The sequence below is a fragment of the Sphaeroforma arctica genome (genome assembly GCF_001186125.1).
Source record: "Sphaeroforma arctica JP610 unplaced genomic scaffold supercont1.428, whole genome shotgun sequence".
Classification (NCBI taxonomy): Eukaryota; class Ichthyosporea; order Ichthyophonida; genus Sphaeroforma; species Sphaeroforma arctica.
The window spans coordinates 38,558-56,987 of NW_014040130.1; the positions used below are offsets into that span (position 1 = coordinate 38,558).

Genomic DNA, 18,430 nt, shown 5'->3' on the forward strand with positions numbered 1-18,430 from the left:
ATATATATATCTATATTTATTTTTCAATATAATATATATATATATATATGGATTTGTATATATTTTTGCATGTATGTATGTATTGTATGTATTAGACTAAATATAAGCTCCTATAAATGCACATTTATACATAGGTATATATATATGTGGATTTGTATATATTTTTGCATGTATGTATGTATTGTATGTATTTGACTAAATATAAGTACCTATAAATGCACATTTATACAAAGGTATATATATATATATATACATATATACATATATATATATGTGTGTGTATGTTTGTTTATATATATATATATATATATATATGTGTGTGTGTGTATGCATGTCTGTATATGTGTGCGTTTATATATATATATATATGTGTGTGTGTGTGTGTGCGTTCGTATATGCGTGTGTGTGTTTCTACATATGTATGTAAGTGTGTGTGTGCTTGTATGTAAATATATATATATACAGATATATATAGTGTGTGTGTATGTGTTTGTATCTATATTTTATATGTATGTTTCTATTGTATTTATTCATATATGTATATGGGTATATCTATGTATATGTATGTATGTATATATATGTATTTATATATATATGTGTGTGTGTGTGTGTGTGTTATATTATTAATTTGGCATATATTTATGTATGTATAAGCTGCTGTAGACCTCACTACATTTACCCCATGGAGTGCTGTCATATCGCGCACTTTTACTGCCTTATTCGAGTGTATGGACGGTTTTGCCTGCACGTCTTTTTAGAACTCATATACTTGATATATCTCTTTTTTATCGCATTACGCCGCAATGCCTGGCCTATATCGATATACATCTGTATGGTTATAGCTTGTGGCTGTTTTTTTTATACGCACTCCACTCTAATCACTGCACACAGAAACGAGAAGCTGAAAGAACAAGAGGCGGAAATACTCGCCCTGAAATTATCGCTCAAGCAAATGAGTGAAAGGAACCTCAAGGAAGCTAAACGGTTCTCACAAGTTCGGAAGATGATGCGTGCAACCTACGACAAGGAAGTGTATTACTGGAAGGAAGCTCATCGTAAAGCGGAGGAGGGTCTATTAGACGCGCGAAGCGAGGTGCGTTAAGGTGTATACTTCTTTTGCTGCTAAGATCGATTTTCTTATCTTTTTATTTATGCTTGCTGAGTTAGTTCGCTGAAGAAAATGAATGTGGTGTTTCATGCGCATGTGTGTATGCGAGTATGCATATGTCTCTAAAATGGTGCATTTGGAATCTACGCAAGACCAACATGTGCTTCATAAACCATGGCCAAATGAATACCGATTGAGCAGAAGTTACCTCAGCGCAGCTACAGCGTAAGAACCTCACGCACGCCACTCGAATTCGTCGGCTGTTGGTGCGAGTTTTCTCATGCGACCGTTCTTTCTTGTCTCAATTCCAGTTGGATAAAGTCACGAAGCACCAGAAACGTTTCATGGGCACGTTCCGACTCGCGCACGGGGTTTCGATGGAGCAGTTGCATGAAAGTATGTGCACAGCCGTATTGTCATGCTGTGGTATTTAGTAGTGGTCCTATTTGTGTTTGTGAGCGTGCAGGAGGGATGAGTACGCTTCAGCGGTAGGGGTGTTCATGCTTTTAGAGATTAGGTCGATATATATGGGTGGTGTGTTGTTGTGCGTGTTGTTCTGATGTCTCTCGCTTGTGCCGATCAAAAGAACTAGTGGATGCTGTTGATTCTCATGACAGTAGCACGTTCACCTGTACTGCTATTTGTTGTGCGGCATGAGACGTATTGTCATCCTTGAATGTTTATCAAGTTCCGAGTCCCAATCGTCAACTAGGTATCGTTGTTGACATTTTCGATCGAGTGCAGGCAATACACTATTGAAGCTCGAAGCTTATTTGCATTGTATTATAAATAGCGTGTGGAAGCTATGAGTGCGATGGGTCTGTTTGTAAGTCACAGCTTTTCACGATGTTATGTTGTACGTGTTGCTATTTAGTTATTACCCGGTGTAATGAACCACAATTGTTATGCAATGGCTCAGATTTTTGCATTAATAACCCTCTTTACGCGCCTTTAGTCGCTGAGTGCATGCTGCCGTATTTAAGCATCTAATCTATCACATAAGATTGCATTTTGGAATGACATTGCTCCTCTATTTCTAACCTTTCGTTTTCCGCTAGGCGTGCAAATTGCCACAAGCCGGCAACAGAAGAACCAGAGTGATAAAGAAGAACTATTACACCGGTGGGAGATTCTAGACGATGCCCTTAATATTGGGCTGGACAGGAGGTAAGCCCAAATTGTAGTACGTCGTAGCTTCTGTACTCGATAGTATTTGTACTCGCTTGTCTTGAATTGTACGTGTGCGTTTCTTGCGTTGTTGACTATTGATCACATGCACATTTACAAACGCTCTAATAAACATACGATGCGTGCGCCACATCCAACGCCATTGAGCTGAGACGACTGTATATGCAATACGGGCGATGCAATAATAGTTCGCAAAAAAAGGAAGAACTCAATTCTAAAAGGGAAGTACCCAATTTACATCTGTCTGACGATTTAAATTGTTCTTTCAGCCAACGATCTCAGAGTTCACGAAAAGATAAAATACGTAATCGAGCGAACTCGGAAGCACAGGGACGGGGTACGTTGTCGCCCCTCAATGAAGTTGTGGATAAAACGATTGCAGCAAATTTGAATGCAAGCCAAAGCCTCAATGCCCTCTCCGCAATACGCAGCGACCAGAAAGCGGCGACCGATGCCAACGCATTGGTCCCCAAGCAATCGTCCGAATCAGCTCAATCATCACCAGCTTACCTGGCATCTATCGAAGCGAAAAAAGTGGTCTGAATAGGTGTAATATTGGCTGGGGGGGGGGGGGGGGGAGGTATAGTTTGGTAGGACTGCAGAGCTGGAATGTCAACGGAGTGTCCCTGGAGGGCTGCGCTGATATAGTGCTATAGGCATTGGATGGCGCAAGGATGGCCAAGGACCTCGAACCAAAAAAAAAAATCCACGGTCAACGTGTGAGTTCAACGAATTTCTATTGTCACCTCAGAACGACGAAGGTTTCGGTGTGGTTCTCTAGTTAGCAAATCTCGGATTGTAATAATACATTCTAGGAGATGGGGAGTGTGCGGAATAAGCTGTGTCGCAAGCTCGCCAGTCACCGATTTATGAAGGAATGCTGCCGCATATACGACGAGCACATTTCAAATCGACTTTCGCTGAGCTTCTACGTTAAAAGTATACCGATCACCAACGAGGCGTAGCTCTGACCATACGGTAGAGTCCCTTCTCACAACGGACAATAAATGAAGTGATAATGATGATTCTGTGAGTTTGTTGTATTTTGTAAATCGGCTCGTCAACTTTATACAGAGCAACAGCAAAATCTGTGACACTAATGCATGCCAGAATCAACCTGGGTTTCGTCGAGGAATCGTGCGGGGTGCGTTTTTGTGTTATTTTTTAACTATCTTGGCGGTTCTTACATTTCAAACGTTTAATATTGCTCGGTACTCGTGGGAAAACTAACATAGGCTCGATTGAGATCTATAGCTGATAGCTGATACTGATTTAGCTGCCAATATTCATACCGAGCGTTTAACACAACACGTGCACTCTACAACACGAGAGATACTAATGACATCAACCATTTGTGCATTCCAATGAAGCAATAAATACAGTTCTGTCAGCAGACACCTCGATCAAGCTATCTAGTGTTATAAGGCATAAATAATAAGAATCTTTGATCGTTCGGAGGTTCTACTTGAGAAAATACTGTAATTTTGTACGTCAGCAACGCCTGGCATGGCCCTTGTCCATATATGTGCGGTGCTTGCATTCGGTTACATATTTCAAATCGTATAAATTATCTACAACAAGTGATATGGTAGCTTTCACAAATATGATTTCCAATGATTTGCGATATATCATATCCAAGTCCTGTGGATCCCCAAATATGGGGTGCAACATCACACTTGCATCAAACAATTCATAGGATATCACTCGCTCTATAGCAGGCCGTAATTCCCGCCCATGCCTATCCTGAGTAGTCAATTGACCTTGAGTTTTCTGGTGTAAAAAATACCAATGTACACGAACACACGCATGGCTTTATCGGTTATCTAATTACGATGAAGAAGAAAAAGACCGCTTTTGCCAACTTTGAAATTAAAAAAATGGGTAGTATGTATTTGATTCAAAATTGTGTTGTCGGGATCCCCGGCCATCAAGGTGGGGCACGTATATTGGCTCCTTACGATCTACACTTCGGCAATTATAGCAACTATTCGAATCCGTCTCGGATATCTAGATCAGCTTGTTGCCTACAAGAGTCGGACAGAACTAGCTGATGGTAAAATGGGCTAAAGTGCAAAGTCTTCGATTTGCGTATTAGCAGTTTGTGGTACGCTTGCAGTATTTAACGTACGCCCTGATTCGAATTTGAATCGGATATCCAGTTATTTGAAGCGTATTGATGACTTGTTTGGGGAACTATGAAATCCATAACCACTCCAATGTTGGTGTTTTCCCGTGGCAATAACAAATATCACAATTAAGTTGCCAAGATAACAAGCAGTCCTGTTGCTCGGTGCATTAATATGGCTAGAGTGATGTACTTCGGCGACATGCGAGAGTGGACTCTGGCTGTTCATACTCCAGTAGCTCGCTACACATAACATTTGATATTGTAAGTAAAAATGTAGTTTGTTAAGTAAAGGACAATTGGAAAAAATAGAAGCCGTATCAGAGTATTGGAGAAGTCCTCTTTTTTTTATTCAATATGCATTTGTGTTGTACTTCTTAGGAGACGTGCGATCGATAGACAGTTATGAGTTCATGGAAACCTAAAGAATCTAGTTAGGTATTTGACAAAGTGTTGGTTGATCAGAAATCTGTGCACTGGATAGCGAACTATCTCAAATGTATTTTAAAGACGTACCACTAACCACACGTTTATATGTATACATATTTTCATATTGTACACTACAATACATAGATCAAGATGTTTTATATTTTCTTTATTCTCTCTCTCTCTCTACTAGTAGTACATAGAGGTTCATGCTACATTGTTACTCATATCAAGATCAAGAAGTATATTTTTACACATGATCTTTTTTGTTTGTTTTTTTATGAGGCTCGCAGCTGCAGCAAATGAGTTATGACCATCTGTAGTGATGTTCTTTATTTATGTACATATGTATAATGTAGGGACAATATTATCCCTCTGCTCCAGTCATTTTGTTTGAGGCTTCTTTACAGATGAATAAAAAACAAAACAACAAGAAGAGTAAAATTTGTAACAATACAAACATCCAATAGTCTCTCTCTCACTCTCTCTCTCGGAGAGTGCAAGAAAGACTTTCCAGTATTTATCATAAAATAACAAAAACAAAATAATTATAATATGTACAGCTATGTAAATCTGGGCCCTGCGATTTCGACAAGACTGTTTACATAAACGACCAAGTTGTTAGCAAACTAGTTTCCGACCCGTCGCGATATCTCGTCCTAGGGCAGTATCATGATTCATATCCAGCGGACTTTGACTGTATTTTAAAAGACATGCCGTCCGGACATGTCGAGGTAGCAATCTAGTTTCCGACGGTCTACAGCAAGTCATCATAGAGCTGTCGTTTACCAGAGGCTAGTTGAGGCCTGAACTGAACTCTCTCCCTTGGAAGTGTACTTTTTATATTTTTTTAATTTTACAGCTTCTTGTGGCAGATTGTCGTTGCTCTATCAGACTATCACTGAAAGAGAAATTGATATGTCGATGGTATTTATCTTCATAAATCTACAGTATGTAGCATGCATGATTTTTTTGGACGGTGCTTTTGTAATATTGTTACTATAATCATGTACATTTATTTTTTAATAAGTATCTCGAATGTCCTAACCATATTTCCATACATACCCTTGCACAGTATCTCCTATAGGTTCTATTTTTATCGTTGTTGACACCGCCTTTAAATATGGATGCAGCTTCCCATGCCAGGGCCATCTTGGGTATTCTTATTTCGCAGTGCGCATTCGCTGCGTCGCTTCAAACCCTATACGTGTATGGCGATTCGATATCAGATACTGGTGTAACCTATCAGATAACAAATGGGGCATGGCCTCCATCTGAAAACGACCAGAAATATTTAAATGGGGACGTCTGGGTGGAATACGCTGGCCGCACAGTTGGATACCAATTGGTCAGCTCTGCCAGAGGGGGTGCAACGACAAACAACTCGGTGGTACAGGGATACGTTGGAAGTAGCGTTTTGCAGTGGCCGGTGTTCGTGGCCAGTGATCAGACTGAGGTGCAAATGACAGCGTTCCGTAGAGAAAGCCCGCCGTTCCAACCTGAGTCACCGGATAGAACTGGCGACGTGCACTTAGTGTGCGTCGGGAGTAACGACATTTTTTCCAAAGCCAAGTTCACGGTTCGGCGGCTTTCCTGATGCAGTGGGAAGGAATGATGAACCCAAGTGTGGACGCCATCACGAACACTGCCAGGTATCTGCTGGACAATGACAACGTCCATGATGTCAAGGTTTGCGACATGTCTAATATGTACACCGTACCATATGCACAGGCACAGGGCTCACTTGTCGTGAATTTTTTAAAGAGGATAATCAGTTACGTTTCTGAGGAAACAAAAAATCGTGTGCGAGAACTTCAACTAGCGTATCCCGACAAATCTGTAACTTTTATACCCTTCAAGGACACAATGGACAGTGTGACCCAAAAATTCAAAAATCAGACCGGTTCTTGTTTGGATCTATTACAAGGTGCCGATATCATAACCCAATGCACCGATGTAAATGACTACATGTGGTGGGACACCTTCCACCCGACCACTCTGGCCCACGAGAGAATAGCAGAGATTTTAAATTCCATTTTACTCGGTTGAGTTGATAATAACTATTTTAGAGTTTGTTCTGGATAATTGGTAATTGTAGAAGTCGATGCACCCGTATCAGTATTGTATCTAATGTCAGCAACGAGATCGGAGACACCTGCTCATTCGTTAATACTACGACAGTAAGTGAACAGTTGCTGCAACAATTTCTGTCTTGCAATCACTACTACTTATATGAAGCCATACACCTCATCGAATGCATTCTGTGCAAAGAATTTGATTCAGTCATACCCTTTGTACGTTATGTTGGCATGCATCGAGGAGGCGTAAGATCGTAGACATATGATGCAGATTGTATTTATTTTTTTACCACAAAAGTGTGTGTCCAGACACTCTTGTACGGGCAACATAACATACGAGCGGGTCGATGAACACAAAAGCGATACTTTTACCCATCGTAATAAAAATGCACCATTCTATGCGCCAGTTTACAAATTGTTCGTCATTAAGTCATGATCTTTATCTCAGCCATGAGCTCAACTGATTTTTTAATATTGAAATTTATGCTTTCATGCTAAAGCTAACCATTTACACATTATACACACACGCAAAAAAATGTGTAAGATGTTCCCTTCGGTTGTTATAAATAGTTAATCACTTCTGCCGCGGTGGGGTTCCACGGTTTGTCTCCTCGTGTTTGCTGCGTTTAGGCTCAGCATTCTGTCGAAGCAATATACATAGGCAGACAGAGTTGACTAGCAGGAGAACCCTGGCTCGACTCATATCAACAGAGTATATGCACTTTATAGTTCACACGTACAAAGCTTCAACAAAGTATTTTTTTTATTTAATAAATAATGTGTTCGTGGCTGGTAAGAATTTAGAGAATAAGTGCTAGGTTTTCATTGGATTGTGCCTTCGACTTGTGGCTGTACTCGCTGCCAATAGTCGATGACGTTGCACACCTCCACTTTATCGAGAATATCTTCATTATGTATTACATCGAAAAGACCTTCGTACAAGTATGCGAGTAGTAACCGGATTAATAATAGTGAAGACTCTGATGGGCCCGCCGAAGTGCTATTATCTGTCGACAATTTTGTCGATGCGGGTCGACTTGTCCACGTGTATGACAGAGTGAGATATTATTCACACCCTGATGCTCGATGTTAAAGTCTCATCGTGGACTACCGTCCACACTTGAAATTTAACCATGCTCACCATTGTGACTCTCATGACAGCGAGTGATGGCGTCTCACAACCTATGAAAAGATATCTCACAACCTTAGCAGCCGCGCTCTAATGGTAATGGATAGCAGGATTGTCGCGTAATCCCAATCCGTCTCAAAGTGCGTAACCTTCAGCAGTTTTAATACAATGACGCTATAACCTTGAGAAACCTATGTGACCTTGGTACCGTCAACCTTGTATTAACGCGGATATTAGGGCCATTGCGAAAGATACCTCATACTATGATGGTGCTTGCGGGTCGAGTGCGGATTCTTTACCTGGGACAGAGGCAGTTGTCACACTAGGGGTTTGTTCTATGCTAGCCTGTTGCATCCCGTCATATGTTTCATTAGCGATGAAGTTCGAATTGACATCGTGAACTCCTTCCTCGGTGTCATCAACAGACGCGTGATCTGTGTCGGAGCTGATACTTGTGACTTGTGCAATAACGCCAGCCTCTATTTCCTCGCGATTACGATTTTTGTGTCTCTGGACTTCCCATTGGCGTTCTGTCATTGTCCTGTCTCCCGGCGTCCTCATTGTGTGCAATGTGTAGGGCTGCTCCGCACTCAAATCCACATTTAGTTGGTATAGCGCTCTATTCTGCAGCTCATCTAATCTGCGATACCAATCTGAAGCAAAACAAACCCCCCCCCCAAAAAGCATGTATATTCAAATATTGATGGAGTTACACTTACATTGTGGAGGCGCATTTGAATAGAAACTGAAATATCAAACCAACCGTTCCATCTCGCATGTTTATATCACAATGTGAGAATATCGCACAATGGAGAACAGCAACAATACAGCAAACAGTGAGAGATCCATAAACAGGAGAGCAGCGTTCGATACCCTTGTAACATCCATTTAGGCCCGAACTTACAACAGATAAAGCAAGAAACTGGCCGAAAAAGAAAAAAATGCGTTGCTTACGCACAAACTGTAGTAGGATTACATCACTGTCGACAGTCAGAATTTTATAACAGGGTGCAACATGTAATATAATAAGCCAGGAGATGAGTGCCACCTCTGCCGGTCTTCGCGCACATATACTAACCGGTATAACCATCGCAATATCTCCTATCCATACCTTTATTACTGGTCACCGTTGCTCGTCCTTGTCGCGAACCATGATCCATTGCTGCATCACCCTGCACATAAACCCAGGAATAGTTCAGACAGTGCATAACGATTAAAGGCATTACATGTACAGACATGGTCGGAACCGGAAAGGGTTGAGGTTATTCGCACAGTTATCATTTGATGCACTACACCCACAGTAGCAGACTGTAAACACGCGGGGGATATTGTGGCTGTAACAAAAACAACGAGACGCGGGTCACAATACGCAAATCGAAAACATACCGTTTCATCCACGGACGTACGGTGTGGCTGCCGCGTGAGCGAATCACTGTACATTGGGACATGCCCGGTATCGGCTGCAAACTCACGGCAGTAGATGTACTGAGCAACCAGGATATCAAAGCCGTAGACCATAAGATTGTACTGGCTGTAATTCGACGTAAATAATACACATTAGATATCGTACTCGACCAACAGCAAGTTGAACAATATGCGTTAAGCACACAACGAATGATTGGTAGCGACGAGAGAGATTGCGAGCCCTGCTTAAACCATGAACAAAAGCTTCGGATTGACTGGAGAACGGTTTTGCTAGCAATGACATACCCTAAGCCCGCAATCAAGAAGTCAAACATGTATGTTTCCGGTTCTTGCGTAACTATGACGCACCAGATCAGAAAGATTATCAATGATATGATAGCCAATCGCAAATCGGCATCCCTATATCAGCCCGCCGAAAGAGTGCGTTACATCCGAGTGCAGAGTTAGCGTGAGTGTTAATATTCATGAACATTAATAATGCGGCAATAATAATGCAATGCACAATCACAATGACAGTGCGAATCTTTTTCGAAAATACTACTGCAACGTTACTTCCCACGGGCCGGGGTGGGTTATATGGGTTCTGAGTCCCGGTCCCGCTAAGAAAATCCACATTAACTAGAATGTAGCAGTATGTGAGTGATCAATGAACTTTCTAAAGCTCTACCATCAAATAACTGCATATTAAGCAAGCATCGGATTACACCAACTGCGTGGAAGTAGCAGCAAAGTTCATCCAATCTAACCAGGAAGTATAATACTCGCGCATACCAATCGAGTATCGAGTGACGCCAATCCCTACTTTGAGCCAGTTGGATAGCCAGAACGACCGTTGCGTAGAAGTACACAATGGACGATGAACTGTACTGCAGCTTGTAGCCATTGTAGAACTCTAGAATGTAAGATGCTGGAGATATAACAGCAAGTATACGGGTCGTTATATCAGAAAGACAACCAAGACCGATTTTGAGGGGGGGTTCCAGGGTTTTAGGATTTGATCAAAATGTAATTATTTTAGGGGGCTATGTCAAAACTTTAAACTAAAGCCGCCTAAAATAAATACATTTAGGAGGCTATGTTTAAACTCTAATTGACAGCGGTGGCAGTGACTGGTCGTCCGTATTTTAATGTAACGGCAATTGTTTTGGGTGTAATGAAGCGACTCCCATACCTAATCCCAAAACCACAAGTTCACCCCAAAACGATACAGTGTTGCACGATACATTTCCACGGTTGGCTGTAACAGTGTCGATGAGTGTATTGGGCCGATTTTGACGGACAGGTGCCGTACAACTCCGGTAATCCGATATGGGTTTCACCATATATCTTAGTTCGAATAACATGTCATAACTAATGAAATAGAAACGAAAGCCCTGAACACCACTTCTTGTCAACTTCGCGATGAGATAGCTGGTCACAGTTTCGCGATGAGATAGCTGGTCACATTTTTGCGATGAGATAGCTGGTCACATTTTCGCGATGAGATAGCTAGTCACATTTTTAGCGATGAGATAGCTGGTCACATTTTCGCGATGAGATAGCTGGTCACTATCTCGCTACACACCTCCCGTAATTGGTCGGTCTACTGCGTACATGTCCGAAGTGGGAAAACAATCAACTTACCATATATCTCGACGAGAAAATCGATGTAGGCGGCCGGGAAAAAGACAACCAATTGTGCGTAGTAATTCTTCCATTCGTCCTCCTCTGTATGGAAATAGGATCGATTGCCGAATATACAACAGGCAAAATATTCAAGTCATTGTAGTGAATGAAAGCAACAGCCGGATAGTCTTCAAAGGTGTGTGTGCAACAGGCGGCAGAGCATTGGTTGACGTAGTCCCAAATGATTGACAGGCATGCACCCTCCAGGTAAGTACAAATTTTAACAGCATACCTCGCAGTCTTTTGGTATTGACGTAGAGATTGACGATGTACCTCATCCTTCCCGTAATAAGAACCATGAGTAGTACGGTGAAAAGCCTGACGCGAAGTGGACAATCAAGAAGGTTTAAATACTCCGGTCCCAACCATGATAGAAAATCAAAAAGTTTCCCGCCAATTGATGCATGCAACGGCGCCAGACATTCGAATATTCATATCCAACCAGTATCTTCTACGAGATGGGAGTGTGCTAAAGCGAGATTCACTGAGGCAAGTAGCAGAAATCCCCAAGTATATGCAGTGCACGGGGATGGTGTGGGCCACATACTTTCGTAGCACCCACAGCGCAAATAGCACATTGGACGATTGTTGATCCGGCAGGAGAATGTCATTTCCGGCGACGGTCACACTTTCTGTGTGAGGTTGTGTTTAGTTGATGAGTAATCTGCCGGTTGTGAAACTGATATTGCATCTATAGATCGTTCATCGAATGCAACGGTACTCTGACCACCGAGGCAGCAAAACAAGAAACCTCTGACGCAGATAAAAAGACCAATCACGTTAAGATACTATATACGCATTCACGGAAATCAATTTCCCTGAGGACCTCCATACCGGTAGTGCCAACCATTCCAGACGACCATATCATCGACTAGGATAAGGTTTAAGAGAGCGAAAGGAAATACACAAAGGTTAGTCTAAGTGTTCGATGGAAGACGCTCCGTCTTACTGTCGCCAGCCTGCAGATTTACATGCTTTGCGCAAGTATTTGGCGAAAGATAAATAGAGAAAGTACGAATGAATAATCGACCCAGATACATAAAGTGGAAGAAGAGAATCAGATTTCTGTACGGGATTTCAAAGATGAAATAATAAACTGAGAAGAACTTTCTCAATGTTCCGTCGGTGGACGCCATAAAGATTCAATGTGCAAACTATTCGCTACAACTTGACGTGCCACACAAAAAGGTTCAGGATTTAACATGCATTTCAAACTGCGTACTGTACTAATCATTTCATACTATACGCTACCGAACTGCAACATGATCATAAGCCTTCCAACCAATGTCAACCTACGCATCACGCATAAAGCACTCGACTTCGCGGAAGCGAATAGAATCTACGTCAACAACAAGAGCAGCGGCAAATTTTACGATGCTTCTCTTGAAAGCACATGGAGGGAATGGAGTCACGTTCGAGGATGGCAGCTATAGATTTACAACCACATTTCACCTTGCCATAGTCAGACGGACATTCGCAGATGGCAAAGGGTACAGACTTACCAGAATGAAGACGACAGCGGATACGAACTGCGTAGAGAAGAATGCGAGGTAAAAGTATTTCCCTCTAATTGTCATACACTGGGCCTTCCTGTCATAGTGTAGGACCAAATTAATACGAATTGTTTAGAACGAAGAAGTATGACTCGATCTTGAACCATCAGATAGGTCCAACTATCGGAAAGATGCACGCTTCATTTAGAGTCTGGATTTTCGCAGAGTGGCTTTTCAAATCCAGTGCCCGATTGGCGTCAAGTTCTATAGCGCAACGCGTACAGAAAACAAAACGTAGCAGTACCAAAGGCCAATTCTCAGAAATGACTACAGCTTCGAATGTCAGTGCGCTGTGATGATCCCAACTCAACATGGAAATATTTATATTGGTGAAATTTGTTAAAACTTACGAAAGTCAAGGTTGCAAGCATCAATAGCAATTCAATTATATGGCGCAAGGATGAATTTGAATCAACTGTTTTGGTAACATGTGTACCTTGGCAACGTCGTTCTCAGTGCTAGATGCGATCTGCCATCCATACACACTTGCGCCAGATACATACCACCACATACACGCATGTTCAGTAACTGTTTATGTACGCTTGAAAGCTGTCGCACGTGGTGGTAGTGAGATGTGCTTTGCAACCTACCGAATCATCCAGTACATCAAAAGCTCTATCAACGCTATGATCAATGTAATAGTGCCAAGTGCAATCGCCAGTGGAATGTTCCTCGTAGAATCGGCCTCTGAGGCGGCCAAATCAAAAGAAAAGTAGATGGGGGCCAGGAGGAATAGTACAGCTAAGTATATCAGCAAAGTCCAGTACCTGCATAGTCACCATCAAGCAAATGAGGGTTGGGATATGACTCCGCGGTCGATTACATTCATGTCAGAACTGCCACCATACTCAACACTCAAGATACGTAGCTGACGTGGGATACTTGATATGATGCGCAAAAGATATTAGTAAGTAAATAAAAGGTCACGAAGTGTTGGCTACTATCACAAGCAGATCACATACGGTAAGTAAAAGGCGTACAAGGCGTGTACACACCGAAGCGAAAAGCGTCACTTTTCTAACTTTGCTCGGGTATATACAAACTCTGGCCTTAACTCGCAGAGATACTGATACGGACGGAACACATTTAATCAAGATAGTAATTTAATCAATTTGTGAGACTTCGCTCGGTACTTACGCCTAGACGTGCCAGTTGTTGAACACAATGTTGACCGACATTGCGAGAACAGTCATATACGAATACGAGAAAATACTCGTTTCAGAATAGGCACAACCCAAAGTGCTCACGCCGAAATATTAGATACTTAACAATTGCTACGGTAGCTTATCCAGAAAAGCGTTTGCGGCACATTCCGATACGCGATGAGGATTGTTCAGTGGCGCTAGTGGACCAAAGAAAGAGCCGCAATCGTTCTCCGACTCAAAGACAACCCACAAGTCACGATATATACAATACAACGCTACAAAATGCGTAGCAGGTCCGCTAGCTATCAATAACCCCTCAATATTAAGTAAATATCTAGGAAACCAGTTAACATACATAAAATGAACAATCTAGCTACAACCCATAGTCTGCATATATCCTCTATCGATCCCCTGTTTGTGGTGGCGAATGTCGCGATGTCGAGCCTTGCAGTTATCAAAAACCTTACGGCGGACGCAATGATCACATGAACTTACCATTTGAGTTCCTGCGACTTAGCAGCGAATATCTCTCTGTCCCGAATGACATCGTTACCTTCGTAGATATATGTCGGTGGTGGCATTTCAACTAACTTATGTAATATTATGCAGAGTACTACAACACCATGGTAGTCTTGACTGAGCAGCTGAAATTACAGGACCATGGTTTCCTCAAACTTTGTGATAATCTACTGTGGTGATACCGTGTGCAATGGCGTACACTCATCTGAAAGCAGTCACATCTCGTGCCTGTGCCTCGAGGACGTACGGTTCTCGTATGCCGTACCAACCGAGATCGTACTACAATAAATACAATAAGTAGTCAAATATCGGAACAGAAACAGTCATCTCCGTAAATATGCACTACATATTTATGATTGGGGTACTTGCTATTTACGTGTTCCACAAAAAAAAAAATTGGATAACAATCTTTGGATCACCGGTGAAATATACCAAAGCATTGAAATAATTTTTTTCTCGATCTATGTTGGATGCTGGATTCACAACAGATTCCGCTCACTTCTCGTTACTCGTATGTGCCTATATTTACTGTCGGCCCTCGCGAAAGCGCTATTCACTGAATCCATTCATTTGCCTAGAACTCCTATAACACACCACGCCGAGAACATGTACGCATTATGGTCCTGGAATGCGAGAATTGGTCCATAGATTTCAATGATATTCCAGTCATCCTTGCCAGAGCAAGTGACGATGCCGAAACGAACAGAAACTAAAATTCAGGCTGCGTATCACTTTGTAAAGATTTAATATATAATATCATAGCCTTTGTTTTATTTTAAGAGGCTATGATAATAAGTGTGAACAATTTGAAGTAGAGAATTTATCGAGATATATGAAATTGTTCTCAAAACTTCAAAACCGATTCTCCAGCGTTTTTAAGTGATTCCTAATGTTATACGCCAACCAAAAGACCCACTCCTTCGAACCTCATTTCTCAGAAATGATCAGATATGTTTCTGGCTGTAATCGTACGACCGACTACCCACGTTCCCGTACGTATTTTGTGGCTCAAAATGATTACTATGTTGCCTGTGGTAAGGATTTGTACCACCGATGTTTGCCCCATTTGAACCTGGTTGGTTGTCATATGGACTATTAGACCTCGATTGAAACGATCCAGCGCTCTCGTATCCGCTCATATTGCCGTTGTTTTGGTGATACTGGTCACCCCCCATACCCAGGCTGCTGTGACTGTGTGTCTCATTGAGAGTTTCATGTATCTTAGGCAAATCGTCTGATTTCCAGCTCAAGAAGTTCAGCATGGATTTCAGACCCACCTTACTGCTGCGTCGTGCTGCCGGGGTTGCTGAGGCTTGACCTGAGCACAGAAAAGGTATCATCCGTGAATATACTTTGATACATCTCGCACTTAATAGCAATATGTGAGCATGATTGTAGAACAAACGCCCTCGCTTGCACAGGTGGAAGAGCTCATTGTGGCAGCAGGGAAGCTAACCAGCATGCGGTGTTGCCACGCAAAGCGGTCAGAGTTAAACAAGAATATCTGCATGCATAACTCAAAATGAAATTCAGGCAACCACGGCAAAAAAACAAAAACAAAACAAAACAAAAAGGACTACATACCGTCTGAGGACTTGGTGGGCAGGTTGCCGTCGTTAGACGTCAATGAGACGAAGAAGATGAAGGGTACGAGCCACACGCATACGGTGAAGTAGGCCAGCACGTCCGCGAATACGTAGTAGTGTCTCGAGAAGTACGAAAACACGCAGTACTGATGCACGCAGAACATTACTGTCGGTGTGTAGCCCGTGTAAAGCACCAAAGGGAAGGAAGAAGGAATGAGTATACAGTAACAATGTAGTCTTATTAGAAAATTAGAATCGTGAAATAGAGTTGAAGCTTCCTTATGACACCATTGACATACACATAGAAAACTTATGAGTTGAGATTACTGGAGTATCATATAGATGGTAGTTAGCGGAGATATACGCTGATTGATGACTATATTATGGCTACGCAAGATCTTAAAGGGATATGGGCACAATAAGTTAATAATATAAATCACGGCGAGAACTCGAAAAATTATTTGTTTTCATGGCAACAAATATCGATAGCAACAGACGCCAAGGTAAAAATAACATATGCTATGAACTGAATTATTATCGTAAGCTTTCGATGGTTAAGTTCCTCATCCCCCATGTTGACAATCACCCAACACCCAGCAAAATACGAATACACGTAGAATAAAAGGCCTAAGTCACTCTCGAAATGATAACCCCATCGCATTTGTACGCGGCGCAGGAGACAATACAAGGCATGGATAACATAACTTACCTGTACTGGACACAAAGCCGACGGATGCAAAATTGCACACGGGGAAGGTAGGGAGCAGTAGAGAGTAGAATCCGTGGGCTACGAGCCCTGGTAGCACGACCTCCAACAATGGATAGCCCTCAAATAGCCACATGGCAGCATTCAACACACAGGCAGTCTGTGGGAGTGTGTTTAGAGATGGGCAAGCTGGTGAGTGGCTGTAACGGAGATGGACACCAGCTGCACACGAGTAATTTGTGTTTTTGTACATACAGTGTCGAATGCAAATATGTATACCTGCTTGTACGATGCACACACAGAATAAAGGTCGTACACTAGGGCCGATTTGACATTCACTTAATTGGTAAGATGCAAACACACGGTTTTTCGGTCGGATCGCTGGGTTGTATGGAATCATTTGAACTTACAGAGTGCGCCATATCAAGAGAGATTAAGCTGCCTTTATGTGCGGTACCGATAGTAGGATCAACTATGCGCATATTGTTTTCAACTAACATATATGAACAGAACAACCGCAATTGCATAGAGTAGCTGAATTGCGATGGGCAGATATATCACTGAGCTCACAAATTTCAAGACGTAATACTGTACGTGAAAATCGAACTAATTGTATGCACCTGATCTGCTACGTATGACACCGTACACGTATCATGAAATGCACTGCGCATGCTCCACAGTTACAGTGTCAAAGCTGACATAGCACGCAAGCAAGAGAACACACACTTACAATCAGTGCGATCCCTATGAATTTCTTCGTTGGCTCGGGATACTCCTCTACTACTTCCGCCAGATAGAAAAGCCCACTCGCTGTGCGTGCACATATCGATATATGCTCACAGGATTAGTTTGTGAAGAAACCTTCCGAATTTGGGGTAGTTTCGAACTGTATATGACTCTATGGAGGGTATGACGCTAAGTTGGACGGAAAATAAAAGCGTTTTATATGCAGCTAAAAACACTAGCAGCATAACAAACGCACGTATCAGTGAGATTGTCAGATGAATAGAGTTTCGATGTCACATCCAACTGCAGAGTCCACATTCTAACAAACACTGACAAAGCATGACTTCCAACTGTTATGAGAAGTATACAATCTCGCACAAGAACTTCATAGTCGCGTGTAGCATACGTGCGTATAGACGCAACTAGATGCTGCGTCCGCCAATTCGTATACATAAATTTTGTATTAAAACGACGAAATTTGATTTAAACAAGTTTTAAATGCAATGGCAGTGCATAGATATGAGATTGAAGACCATTCCAATGACATAAGTACAAAATACACTCAAATTGAAGCGTGCCTTGAAATTTGTTGAGGATGTGTTTGCTAGGTTCGTCGATGAATTAACGGGCATATCCATATCAGAATTTAAACCTTGTACAAAGCAATGAATCCAATGCCACGGGTTGGCTATACTGTGGCAAGACCGTTAGAAACATTCACGCATTCCACTGGAAACACCCATATCCGAAGAGTTAGTTATGTCCAGTTGGATTGAAGGTGTTTAGGAAGCACATACATGTAGAAACACTAGCGTCGATATACAAATGAGAGAGCAGGGTAAAAAAAAATTAAATGAAGAGCACAAATATCATTCGTATAAATCCTTATGTGGTCGTAAAAAAACAAAATAATATACGATTCTAACTAGGCAATTAACAAAAATATATGCTTATATACATGAATAAGTATACATGTTCGATGTATATAAATATAAATTTAAATATAAATATAAATGAATCAACACAAATTCTAATATCAATATATAAATAA

At 41.7% G+C, this 18,430-nt stretch overlaps 4 protein-coding genes across 4 annotated transcripts; 2 read left to right on the plus strand and 2 right to left on the minus strand.

Moving 5' to 3' along the window:
- Positions 1 to 887: 887 nt before the first annotated feature.
- On the plus strand, positions 888 to 2,839 carry SARC_06154 (hypothetical protein; the record flags this gene model as incomplete). Its single annotated transcript, XM_014299954.1, has 4 exons — positions 888 to 1,093; positions 1,420 to 1,504; positions 2,167 to 2,275; positions 2,566 to 2,839. Exons 1-4 carry the CDS (start codon positions 953 to 955, stop codon positions 2,837 to 2,839), a joined length of 609 nt encoding a protein of 202 aa, XP_014155429.1. The 5' UTR covers positions 888 to 952.
- Positions 2,840 to 5,970: 3,131 nt separating this feature from the next.
- Positions 5,971 to 6,896, plus strand: SARC_06155 (hypothetical protein; the record flags this gene model as incomplete). The annotated part of the gene is made up of 2 exons (XM_014299955.1): positions 5,971 to 6,426; positions 6,450 to 6,896. The coding sequence occupies 2 exons, from the start codon at positions 5,971 to 5,973 to the stop codon at positions 6,894 to 6,896; spliced, it is 903 nt and encodes a 300-aa protein (XP_014155430.1).
- An 810-nt stretch (positions 6,897 to 7,706) lies between these two features.
- Positions 7,707 to 14,576, minus strand: SARC_06156 (hypothetical protein). Its single transcript, XM_014299956.1, has 12 exons — positions 14,338 to 14,576; positions 13,288 to 13,464; positions 12,647 to 12,734; positions 11,979 to 12,015; positions 11,692 to 11,776; positions 11,377 to 11,462; positions 11,103 to 11,186; positions 10,251 to 10,386; positions 9,765 to 9,878; positions 9,441 to 9,585; positions 9,166 to 9,226; positions 7,707 to 8,707 (listed from the first exon to the last, which is right to left on the minus strand). Exons 1-12 carry the CDS (start codon positions 14,421 to 14,423, stop codon positions 8,316 to 8,318), a joined length of 1,491 nt encoding a protein of 496 aa, XP_014155431.1. The 5' UTR covers positions 14,424 to 14,576; the 3' UTR covers positions 7,707 to 8,315.
- Positions 14,577 to 15,089: 513 nt separating this feature from the next.
- SARC_06157 (hypothetical protein) lies at positions 15,090 to 17,471 on the minus strand. The gene is made up of 4 exons (XM_014299957.1): positions 17,384 to 17,471; positions 16,657 to 16,813; positions 15,946 to 16,113; positions 15,090 to 15,679 (listed from the first exon to the last, which is right to left on the minus strand). The coding sequence occupies exons 2-4, from the start codon at positions 16,787 to 16,789 to the stop codon at positions 15,306 to 15,308; spliced, it is 675 nt and encodes a 224-aa protein (XP_014155432.1). The 5' UTR covers positions 16,790 to 16,813; positions 17,384 to 17,471; the 3' UTR covers positions 15,090 to 15,305.
- Between the last annotated feature and the right edge of the window lie 959 nt (positions 17,472 to 18,430).

Coding starts and splice junctions, on each gene's coding strand:
- SARC_06156 (XM_014299956.1), bottom strand. CDS start 14,423: ATGCCACCACCGACATATATCTACGAAGGTAACGATGTCATTCGGGAC. Junction 9,879..10,250: donor CGTCACTCGATACTCGATTG/GTATGCGCGAGT, acceptor GGGCTGATATAG/GGATGCCGATTTGCGATTGG. Junction 8,708..9,165: donor AACGGTGACCAGTAATAAAG/GTATGGATAGGA, acceptor GTTTTGCTTCAG/ATTGGTATCGCAGATTAGAT.
- SARC_06157 (XM_014299957.1), bottom strand. CDS start 16,789: ATGTGGCTATTTGAGGGCTATCCATTGTTGGAGGTCGTGCTACCAGGG. Junction 16,114..16,656: donor CGGCTTTGTGTCCAGTACAG/GTAAGTTATGTT, acceptor ACACACCGACAG/TAATGTTCTGCGTGCATCAG. Junction 15,680..15,945: donor GCCCACCAAGTCCTCAGACG/GTATGTAGTCCT, acceptor TTCTGTGCTCAG/GTCAAGCCTCAGCAACCCCG.